This window comes from Saccostrea echinata, unplaced genomic scaffold (assembly GCF_033153115.1).
Source record: "Saccostrea echinata isolate AGI-Se365-2 ecotype Australia unplaced genomic scaffold, CSIRO_AGI_Sech_v1 ptg000014l, whole genome shotgun sequence".
In the NCBI taxonomy this organism is placed as follows: Eukaryota; Metazoa; Mollusca; class Bivalvia; order Ostreida; family Ostreidae; genus Saccostrea; species Saccostrea echinata.
This window is the reverse complement of record NW_026889763.1, coordinates 18,243,870-18,256,546: the sequence shown is the minus strand read 5'-3', so window position 1 is coordinate 18,256,546 and position 12,677 is coordinate 18,243,870. Positions and strand designations below refer to the sequence as shown.

The 12,677-nt window shown below is 34.4% G+C and overlaps 2 protein-coding genes across 2 annotated transcripts in view; one reads left to right on the top strand and one right to left on the bottom strand.

The window, feature by feature from the left end:
- The window catches only part of LOC133186886 (centromere protein V-like), a 32,952-nt gene that overhangs the window by 10,327 nt on the left and 9,948 nt on the right, over positions 1-12,677 (top strand). The gene's annotated exons all lie outside the window — the stretch shown is intronic.
- Positions 1,206-2,462, bottom strand: LOC133186946 (acetylcholine receptor subunit beta-like). The gene has a single exon (XM_061322330.1). The coding sequence runs from the start codon at positions 2,460-2,462 to the stop codon at positions 1,206-1,208; it is 1,257 nt and encodes a 418-aa protein (XP_061178314.1).

Sequence of the window (12,677 nt, the reverse complement as noted above, 5' to 3'; positions counted from 1 at the left end):
ATACTAAGACAGATACGAAACCACAAATATAAATGGTTACTTGAAGCTACTGAAGGTATATTTTTTTCTCTGTAACTTATATATAAATCTCCAAGCGTATAATATGCAAGGAAATTTTGTCATCCATATTTATATATAAAATATTCAGAAAAGAATCAATTATGTTGCAAACCGATTATTTTTAATTATGTTAGGTTAGGTTAGGTTTTAATTATGTTAGGTTATGTTAGGTTTTAATTATGTTAGGTTATGTTAGGTTTTAATTATGTTAGGTTATGTTAGGTTTTAATTATGTTAGGTTATGTTAGGTTTTAATTATGTTAGGTTATGTTAGGTTTTAATTATGTTAGGTTATGTTAGGTTTTAATTATGTTAGGTTATGTTAGGTTTTAATTATGTTAGGTTTGAGTTCGTCCTACAGTAACCACAATGGGTTAAAGCTGAGTACGCCTATTTTCACAAATGACCTGGTTTATTAATTTTATATTCCTGACACTTTTAAAAAACCTATATATATTCAATAATAAGATTGAAAACACAAAAACTTCTTGGGATCTTTAGAATATGCTTGTAATCTGAAAAGCCATTTCAAAATACTCACGCCAAAAGTGCATAAGTGCAGGTATTCATATTTTCTTGTTTCTAGAAGGGCTTCTTTTTTCCCCTGACATTTCAGATTATGAAGGCACGTAGCATTGTTTTTCAAAGGAAAGGTGGGGAAGTCAGAAATATATATATATATATATACCGAGAGTTCTTTTCTTTATACACGCAGCAATATATCTGAATATGTGAAGTCATTCCGTTGTTTTAATTAATTTTTTTTTTAGAAATACAGAAGTTGCTTCTTTTGACTCTTTTCTTTTGTTTCTTTTTTCTTTCTCTTTTTTTTAAACTAAAGTTTGGAATGTGACCTCGTTGAATTTTCATTTATTGAATACAATACCAGATTTTTGTACATTATTATAATAATGATTTGGAAATAGTTTAGCTCTCCATTATCAAATCTAATTTACAAAAAAGTGGTTCTTTAGGATACCTCGGCACTCTGTTTTTAAAATTGATTTAGAATAAACTTTTTGATTAATTTCAGCATTCTTCTAACAATATGAACATTAAAGATTTTGAATCATATACTTACGTGCCATGCTTTAAGACACATAATAATAATGGAATTTAATTACGCTATGATTTATCTTTACTTACTAATATGAAGCAACGGCAAAGAAATAAACAAAGTTACATAGAACAAGCGAAAAAACAGAAAAAATCAAACAAAAGCGATCAGTGGCCATTCCTATATCTTTCCACGTCATAGAATTAGTGGCTTTGTTTACGGATATATCTTCAGCAGATGACTTCTCGTCGTCTGTCACCTTCCGCTTTCGCCTAAACAGGGAGCTCCAGCAAGTTTGGGGAAACATCATTCTGTGAAACAGCTGCAAAACCCTAGGAATAACTTTCATCTCCTCACGATGATAATAGCGCAATCCCATGATAACTCCGACCACGATGACAATTCCTATGATGAATTCTACCAAGAGTTTGTAGCTAAGGTAGGCCACGCTGGGCTCTGAAGCTTCTGGTAATTTGTCTTGTATTAACGTCAAATAGACAGCGACAGCCAACAGGACGGTGACAGCAAATCCAACACGTTCACCAGATTCAGGCGGCATTAGAAAAACAAATAACTGGAGGAAAGAGAGGAAACAGATCGGGAGGATTAAACTAGATATATAGTAGGCAGATCGTCTCTTCATACTAACGGATACTCGTACCTCTTGAAACCCAAGTGCGTTGGTTGTGGTGTAAATATGTGCTTTAATCACTTGCCAAAGGCCATTCTCACTGTATATTGACATGTTTGCTTTTTTGTTGGTTTCTGAGATATTAAATAATAGTTCCGATGGACCGTATCCTGTGACATAGAACGGTAACATACAAGTCTGAGAATCAAAGGGATATTTGGACAAATCAAAGTCACACGTACTTTCGTAAAGGTTAGGAATAGTCCAAGATATATGTCCATTACTCTCTACTCCCAGAGTCAATTCGTTATGTCCAGTATACTTAACTTCACCGTAATCCTGCATATTCAAAAGAAATGGTACCCATATCTTCTTTTGGGGGACAATGATGGAATATAGATTCCCGCCGTAGTGTTGTGGATTCCAGGTCAAACGATCATCAATCCAATAGACACCCAAAGCTCCCGTAATTGAGAATTTACCAAGAGATTCACCCAACTCCTTTACGCTTTTTAAGATAAAGGTGCTATCAATTTGTAATGGAACGTCCCTGTTAAGCCCTGGTCGGATGTTTCTGTCGTACGTAGAGTTGAAAATAGCGGCGTGGAGGTCCAATTCATTGTTCAGAGTGTAAGTCAGCGAAAAAGGGACAAAACAAAAGAGGAATATTAAGATGTCTAATAAACCCTTCGAGCTCTTTTGCCTGTTCTCCATTAAGAAAACAAGAATACTAGTAAAGCAATAGCGTGATTATTTATCTTTTTATACATATTGAAGAGAATTGGCTAATCAGAGCGTAAAAATTAAATGGTTCAACACATTGAATTTTAAAAATCAAGTTACAATTTTGTCTCTTTTTTTGTTTTTCAAGACTTGCTTGATATATAGGGTAAATATTTTACATTAAATGGAATAAGGGGTTTGCCACATGTTCTGTTGATGATGAACAATTATGAATTACATTGTCGATGACACAAACAGTATCCTACCATATCCTCTTTTGTTTGTGGATATTTAAATTTCTACCTTAATACATTCAAATGTACTTATGTATTAATTAAAGCTCTTCATACTTTTTCAAAGACATCATGCAAATAAAATAAGAAAGGACTTCTAAAAATACTTTGCTTTGCCTTTGAGGATGATGTCAAAATGACGGTTTACTCTAGAGTCGATATTTTTCACAAAAGATGATAGAAATGATTGACACATGTTAATATGTAATTGCATTGTCGCATTTTGTACGACTGGGCTCAATTCTCATTTGCAGTCCAACTAAATTATTTCATAGTACAAGCTTTGTCATTCAAAATTGCTTTCTCTCTCTCTCTCTCTCTCTCTCTCTCTCTCTCTCTCTCTCTCTCTCTTTTTTTTTTCCTATGAAAGGTATGAGTTTTCGTGGTACATTGAATATAAAGGTTTTTCTTCTTGTTTTTAGTTAGATTAACACACCGGTATCTTCCCAACTTAAAAATAATCAGTTTAAGAAAAGTTAATATCCGTTTTAAATGGATAATTGGTCAATTTAATGTAAGCGGGTGTGTAACCAAATATTTCTTTAATTGATTATGGTTAAAATCGAGTTTTACCTTTTACATAACCAAACACCCAATCATTACAAAGGATCCATTACAAAGCAAATTTAATCAAGCATATATTATTTAAATCTAAAAAGTTCAAATCTACGTACTTTTTAACAAATACAATTTCGACAATAGCATTGTATGTTTTTTACTGAGTATATCACGACAGACTTAAAAAGGGAATGAGAAAAGCACCGCTCCAAATTTACCAGGTCTGTGAACCCCTGTCAATCAGCTGAAGTTAAGCCTGGGATTAGATACAGACAGGCTATTGACAGATAAGTTGATGCTACAGGGATTTTAACAACTTGCTGACTTGTTTAAAGTCAGCATTTTGCAAATTCTATGGTAGTTATAATGACCATGTTTGCAAATATAATTCATCATTGGGTCGTATTTTGAACATCATATTCATTATGCCAATAGTTAGGCCTTTGATTTTATACTAAGTTTGACTATGGAATATTCCGTCTTCCTGATCAATACACAGGGTTCATGGTGGATGTGACCGGTCAATAGAGGATTCTTACTCCCCCAAGGCATCTAATCCCACTTTGGAAATAAGGCAATTATGAAATTATTCAAATAATTACCTAAACTTGTAGAAGAAAGCATTCAGTTCATGAAATTTTGTCGCCGTAGTCTATTTCTAGATTTTTTTATAATCTCCAACTCCTATCTATCAAAATGCGCAAAATGTTGTCACAATAACGTCAAAATGACGTACATATGTATTTGATTTATCGATTTTTCCAGCTAACTCTGGGCCCACCTGCACTTAGTAGGTAGATGTCGGTTAGCTGATTTCGCGACTGCCACAGAAACCCCTACACATTAATATACATTTATCATTTAGAAATATTTCTGACGTTTGTTAATTGTGAGTAACTGCCTCTGTATGCGTCTAAAAGAATACGATAAAATCCAGATTCTTAGCATTGATTTAAATTGTAATTACCATTGTTTTTAACTATTTATTTTAAGAAAGATATTTAATCTGACTCAGAGTCTCACAATGAAGCCAGTATTTGGAATTCCTCATCCTTATTGGCCTCTTAGCAGTAAAACCGGAGGGAACTATAGGTTACCTCCTTGTCTGTCTGTCCGTCTGCCTTTCCTTCTGTCTGTCTGTTAGTCTGTCCCACTTAGTTTTCAGCACTTTTTTCTAAACGCTTGCAGATATTGAGCTGATTTATATCACGTGAGTGAATCTTAATGAGTACCAGATCAAGTTTTGAATTTGAATTTTCGAATTTCGCTACACTGATTTTTGACTGAGTTTCTGTCCTTTTAAATTTCTAAGGGGAACCAAGCTTCTTCTACAGATATTCCGCACTTTTTCATTAAATGTTTGCAGATATTGGGCTGATTTTTTGGTATGCTAGTCCATCTTAATGAGTTAAAGATCAAGTTTGCATTTTGTTCTGCTTCAATATTTTTTTTATGGAATTAAGGCCTTTTCAATTTTTAAGGAGAACCAATAACACTTTTCGGTAGGGGACTAGTATTGCCTATGCAATACTGAAAATGCAGAGGTTTTATAGCATAAGTACGAAAAGTATAATATTTAAATGCAAATATTGTAACGTAATTAATTTGTTTTTATATTATAGTTTACATTTGGGCCTCCTGAAACCAGCTACCTACCAACAGCAACCCTATCAAGATTAAAATTTGAACTAACGTAAATAAATGTAGCATTTAAAATTAAAGACGTAAGCCATTTTTCCTTTTGTGGGGTTCACCCGGCCTGCTTGCGACAGTTATCCTCAAGAATACTTTCAAAAAATCATTCTTATTCTATACATAAGTACTTTGAAGTTATCATTAAAAATATGCTTGGTTCCTGATTGACAATGCCTTTGTAGTCCTAGGAGACCTTGTTCTTCCAACAGTATGTTGGAAAATCCTATGTACTCCTTCATTAGCTTACCTGCCTTGATATTCTTATGGAGCAAAATTTATTTTAAAAATGTCTACACGAGAAGAAAATAAATTTGATGTAGATGGTGCCGTCAAATCGACATTTCGATAAACCGACGACATATTATCAATTAGCTATATCTTCTTCCGTTCACACGCCGACTCGATATAAATATCCTAAACGAACTCGAAATAAAGGCACCACGGAGTTTGCCACATCGGTTTTTTATTTGAATGTTTTATTGACAATAGACTTGAATGGCAAACTAACAACTAAACTATATGACAATCAGGACGAGTTAATTTTTTCATCGCCAACTACCCCTATATATGTAATTTTATGCCATTATCAACTACAAAAGGTATCTATGTCCCATGACTGATTCGTACGCAAGAGCATGTTCTGGCTACGATCAGTTTTTAAACTGAGGCAGGCTATTGACAAATTGACAAATAAGTTAATATAACAAGGCCTTCTACCTTGCATTTTACCAAATCTATGGCTGTTATTATATGCAAATACAACCTCTCCTCGGGTCGTATTTTGCTAGATATGTTTCAGACCAATTGTTAGGCTATTGCTTTTATATACTTATTTCGACAAAAGAATTACTGCATTAACCTGGTTAATACAGAGTGCTCACAGCATCCCACATCTTGTCGTTACATTTCCAGAGGTCCGTGTTTTGTCTAATTCAAGATCACCCAAATCCCCAGAAACTTTAATGTTTCTTGATCATTATATAATCAACGTGGAAATTAAGATTTGTATGATAATTATTTCCCCTGTTAGTGCCACTTAACTCTTAGGGCTGTATGACCATTTATCAAGGATTGTGGTTACCCATACACCTATTTGATTCATTTCATTCAAACCTGAATTCGTTTATATAATATACGCTGCTTTAAAAGTTGTTCACAACAGACCTGGATTCAGTTCATGTTTTTTCATGCAATTTGAATAATTTTTAATGTATCAATATATTCGAGTCATTTATGTCTAACAGGGGTCGGTTTACGTAAAGTATTGCGATTATCATTACATATGTTTTAGGCCTGTATTTTGTGTAGGTACCTGTTGTATACGTGTACAATATTGTTTGGACATATTATTCCATACCTGCATTTTTTTTAGTTATTGTCTTTCACTCTTTGGATCCTTTGAAAGGGGATCACGCACTGGGCAGAACATTGCAACGTGGTACGATAGATTGAATCTAAAAATCTTATTGCAACTTTGAGCATGAGGTGAAATCAGTTCAGTGGAAGAAATATGCTGAACTTGAGACTTTATTTTTAGTGTAACTTTGACATAATACTTCAATACATGAGTTCGTTTCTATCTTGATAAATATTGGATTCAAAAATAAAATACAGTATATGAAAGCGCACCTGAATGCACAATGCTAGAAATTAGTCCTAGTCTGAGATATCAATGTTGTGAAATGCAGAAATTGACAATACTTTTCTTGTTTTCTCCGGACTAAAAAAATGAATGAGACATACAGTGTATCTCGGAATTAGGATTTATTGCAGATTCACTATTAATCAAACAAACAACAGATATTATTTTGCTTGTTTAATTTGGCGCTTCTGGCCGCGGTGATCAATTTGCTGGGGCTACCACAAGGCTGCCCCACAATCAACAATCAATACAACAAATGTGACGACCCAAATCGGGCGGATCATGCACTGGGTAGGTCACAAGTGCATGAACGTCACCAATTCAATTATCAATCAAGTTCAATCAATCAATCAATCAAATTCAATCAATCAATCATCAATCAATCAATCAATTCAATATCAATCAAGTCAACTGCTTGTCAATTACAAGCCAATGCACAAATTCAAATCCTGAATTTCAATTTACATGTGCAATAGGATAAACAATGGAATGAGCGTAAGAATATGTGTTGAACTCCTCCAGTTGCGTTGAGGTGCGACGGAATACGCAAACACACAGAATTACCACCGCGACATCGGTTGAAGTGGACGCTGTACCCAGCAGGCAGTCATCACGGAATACGCAAACTCACAGAATTCACCACCTTCACATAGGCTAATGTGGACGCTGAATCAATCAGGCTGTATTTACGGAATACGCAAACACACAAAATTCACCATCGCCACATTGGCTGATGTAGGTGCTGGACCAAGCAAGCTGTCCTTACGGAATATGCAAATACACATAATCTACCATCGCGACATAGGCTGTTGTGGAAGCTGGACGAAGCAGGCAGTCTTCAGCTACAATGACATAACAAAAAGCAGCAGTATTTGTTCTAAAAACAAGAGGAGGGTGGGTGGGTAAAATTTAAAACATTGCCACAATTTAACTCCCAAAAATTTTCCATGACCTTACCGTTTAATCGATTCTTGGAGAAAGGAGGTAGAAGAGAACTTATTATTAGACTATATACGAATGGACCTCAATTATCCGGAATGATAGCTTGTGACTAAGGGTGAAAATTTATATTTATCCGAATGTACGTAACTTATCCGGAATAGATAAATATTACTAGGGTTACTGAAATAAACTCACTTATCCGAGACCAGGCTCGTATAAGTGGTATTATTTAACTCTAGGGTAGATAACAATAACCTATGGTAAGTATCATGAAGAATCTACCACGAAATTAAAAAACATTACATAATACTAAAGAAAAAGTAGATAAAATTAAAAAGAAGCGATCATTTGCCATTCCTATATCCTTCCATGTCATAGCATTAGTGACTTTGCTTACGGTAACATCTTCAGCAGATGACTTGTCGTCGTCCGTCACTTTCCGCTTCCGCCTGAACAGTGAACAGAAGCAAGTTTGAAACATCATAATTCTGTAACATAGAAATAATCTTTTCCTCCTCACGATGATAAAAGAGCAATCCTATGATAAACTCGACCACAATGAATAGATATATACCCGTTACTCTCTATTCTTAGAGTCAATTCGTTGTGTCCTATATATTTCAGCTCACCATAATCATGCATATTAAGAAGAAATGGTACCCATATATTCATTTGGGAGACAATAATGGACTCTAAATTTCCACCGGAGTGTTGCGGATAACAAGTCAAACGATGGTCTGTCCAATAAACACACAGAGCCCCCGTAATTGAGAATTTACCGAGTGAATTATCCAATTCTTTGACACATTTTAAGATGAAGCCGCAGTCAGTTTCTAATCGGACGTCCCTGGTAAGCCCTGGTAGGATGTTTCTGCCATTAGTAGTGTTGAATTTAGCGGTGTGGAGGTTCCTGTTACATAGCTCGGTAAAAAAACAGGTCTGAGAATCAAAGGGATATTTGGACAAATCAAAGTCACATGTACTTTCATAAAGGTTTGGAATAAACCAAGATACAAGTCCATTACTATCTACTCTCAGAGTCAATTCCTTATGACCAGTATATTTTACTTCACCATAATCATGCATATTCAGAAGAAATGGTACCCATATCTTCTTTTGGGGGACAATAATGGAGTATAGATTCCCACCGTAGTGTTGTGGATTCCAAGTCAAACGATCATCAATCCAAAAGACACCTAAAGCTCCCGTAATTGAAAATTTACTGAGAGATCCATCCAACTTCTTGAGGCTTTTTAGAACGAAGGTGCAATCAATTTGTAATGGGATGTCCCTGTTAAGCCCTGGTCGGATGTTCCTGTCATACGTAGTGTTGAATATAGCGGTGTGGAGGTTCAGTTCATTGTTAAGATTGTAAGAGTGCAGGGAAAGAAAAAACATTAAGATGCCTAAGACACCTTTCGGGCTCTCTTGTATGTCCTCCATTAAGAACGCAGGTTTTAACATAACCACTAGCCAGGCAATGGCGTGCCTTATATATATACATTTTAATAAATGTATACAAGAGGTGGCGAATCAGAGCACATATATTGAAAGTTTCGTGTTTGCATAAAACACTGAATTTCACTTAACAAAATACAATTTATTCTTTTTGTTTTACAAGACTTGCGTGATGCACAGAGTGAATATTTTATACTAAATGGATTAAATGGGAATTGTCTGGTGTTTTGCAGAGAATGATTATGGATGACTTAGTCGATGGCACGAACGAGAAACTCATCTTCTTTTGTTTGTGAGTATTTAAATATAGACATGAATTCATATTTATGTACCTATATACCGGTTTTTGATACATGAAATACGAAGATAACGAAAAGTAATCAAGCTAAAAATCCATTGAAACAATATAAACTGGGAACAGGGCAAACACAGACCTCTAATACATCAGAGGTGGGATCAGGTGCCATGGAGGAGTAAGCATCTACTGCCGACCGGTCACACCCGCCCTGTCATGATCGTCATGATCGGGAAAAGCAAAAACATCCGTAGACAATTCAGTGCAAAAATGAACTGACAATTTGTATGAAAAAATTCAGTCAACATTCAACTTTACAATGAATTATATTTCCTATTAAGGTCATTGTATCGACCATAAATATTGAGAAATATTGACTTTAAACGATACTGTTGATTATCTTTGTATCATAAAATTATTTGGAAAAAGCTTACCTCGTTTTAGAAATTGTTTGTATGTAGAACGTGTTATTGCCTATCGAATTAACTAGGAGACAAAAACTTCATATGCAAGTGATAATGAATAAGAGAGGTTGACGATAGAAAAGTTGAGGTCATTACGTTGGTCATGAAGTTTTGTTGATAGTTTACCACTGATGTCTTTCTCTAGTAAAATGTCTAAATATGAAATAGGTGTGTCAGACTCTGTGGTGTCTTAATTCGAGTTCAATGGGATATGAAATAAAAATGAATATTATAAATTGATAAAACATCGTCGATATATCGAAATGTGGAAATGAAGGCCACAGCAAAAGACTTCATATAAAAGTTTTGAATAAATTGTTCACATGAATACCAAAATAGGTTTGCTAATAACGGGGCGCAATAAGTACCCATAGACATTCCAACAGATTATTGGTAGACGTTATCTCCAAAACCAATATAGATATTGTCAATCAGAAACTCGAGAATCTTTTGAATATCAACTTTGTAGTACCTGTGTGTACACTCAGAATGTTTTTAAAAAAATAATTTTGTAGATGACCAATGACAAAGGTGTAAATTAACGAGTTCCATTTTTATTGAAAAAGCTATTGTCTATGATGTCAAATAGCCTGGATTTTATTTGATTGGGAAGAATGGTTATATACAACATAGAGAAGTCTTCAGTGTTGATGCAATGGATTTTGGTAAATTCTTTGGCTAATTTTCCAAAAGTTCCTTGGAGTGTTTAAGTATCCATATCTGTTTAAAACCTCCTCTCAAATATGTAATTGTACGGTATCCCTGAGGTTTTCCTTTACTGCAGTTAACATTTTGGTCAGGAGTTGAAGCAGAGGCTTGCTAAAACATTTTGTAAGGATTTATGTAGTTTAGGAATCCAATAAGACTTTGGTAATTCAAATTCAATTTGATTGTTGAAAATACTTTTAAAAACATTTAAAATTGATATATGATTTTGAAAAAAATCCTCTTTAGAAAGGGAACTATGAGCGCAAGTTGGATTAAAACTTGCAGAATTAAATTCAGGTTCCTCTACAATACAATTATAAGGAAGAGCCTTATAAACAAAGACAGTGTTGTTACCGGCTCTGACAAATAAGACAAGTACATATTGATCGTGTATTTTATCCAATTTGTTTACTGAAAACGGAAGGATAGATGGATCACATAGTCCGTTAACAGATTAATGCTAGATTTCAACATCCATCTGACACTTCTAATCCATTCTGACAAAGTGTCAATGTCTTCTTTTTTCACCGTTCACGGTAGCTCAGTCGGTAGAGCGCTCGCTCCGTGATCGGGAGGTCGTGAGTTCGAATCTCGGCCGCGACAGACCTAAGTCGATAAAAAATAGGTAGCAATTGTTCCTTCGCCATGCGCTCGGCACTTTGAAGTGAAAGTTGCGGGTCCTTCGGATGAGACCTTAAAAACCGAGGCCCCGTGTCACGGCAGGCGTTGGCACGATAAAGATCCCTCACTGCTCAATGGCCCTGAGTGCCGAGTAAAGGTCAAAATTTGAAGCCCTTCATATGGTGACGTCTCTATATGAGTGAAAAATTCTCGAATGGGACGTAAAACAATATACAATCAATCAATCAATCTTCTTTTTTCATGTTTGACGTTATTTGATGCCTTTTTCTGCCAGTTTGGTAGATAGGAGATATGAGATCATTAAAAAAATTAAATCTAGAAATAGAAATTTGTCTACGACTGCACAATTTCATGAATTGAATGCTTTCTTCTATTAGTCAACGTAAATGTCTGAATAATTTCTGAACAGCCCTCATATTTGCTAAACATTCCTAACTTCCAATTAAAATCGATTTTCAGAGAATGCGTGCAAAGAAGAAATTGATGTTCAAGAGCTTTTTTTTTTTAAATTTTATTGCTTTTATTATATGTGAACTGAAATATATCTTGAGATATAAATGTCGTCTAAAAAATAGGATTGTTGTTAAAAGACTAATTAAAGATAATATCGATCGTGCCAAAAAAAAAAAAAAAAAAAAAAAAAAACTCTGAAAAAAGGTTAAAAGATTCTTTTTTCAGAGTGGGCAATTATTACTGTCGAAGAGAAATCTCAATTTTAACCCTAATAAATGACAAAAAATAATTGGTATAGTGCCCCGCTGCCTTTTTTAATTGACCAATTATCCAGTTACAGTGGATTACATTCACCTCCATTGGACTGTTGAATTATCAAATCGTTATATAGAAGGAAATCTTTCCTTTATATCAGGAAACCCTTGATTTCGTATCTACAATCTACTTCTGTTCTAAAGCTTGCTACAATGAAATACATCTTTTCTCTTCAAAATGAAAAATCTGACATATTCCTACTATATGTGTACATATAATTTTATATTATTTTGATAATACATTATTCATATCATTTCCTAGAACCCTGTATGTATTTTTGTTTGTAAGGATTTTTATGTATTTTAGGAATCCAGTGTAGGTAAGTTAATTCAAATTCAATTGGTAATATCAAAAATATTGGAAACCAGGAATAAAAATTAATTCGAACAGCTTAGTCAAATAGTCAGATGCTTTAGTCGAACGAAAGACGAGCAACTATTAAATGTACGTGCGAGCGTGTGTGTGCATTTGTGTGTGTGTGTGTGTGTGTGTGTGTGTGTGAATATTAATATTCAATAAGAGGCATACTAATCATGTACGTACACGTGTACTTTGATTTTTTCCCCCATAATCAGCATGTCCTCCAAACGGCAATAATATGAAATCCTGTTTGCGATAATATTCTATATTATCAGAGATATAGTCTTCATGATAAAACAAAAGGGATTTTTAAATTTTTGCAATTAAAATCTCTTCTTAACAAGAGGAATGTGGACAGATATTTGATGTTAATTTTCAAAA

Bases quoted from the DNA above. Each gene is read 5' to 3' on its own strand.
- LOC133186946 (XM_061322330.1), bottom strand. From the start codon at position 2,462: ATGGAGAACAGGCAAAAGAGCTCGAAGGGTTTATTAGACATCTTAATA.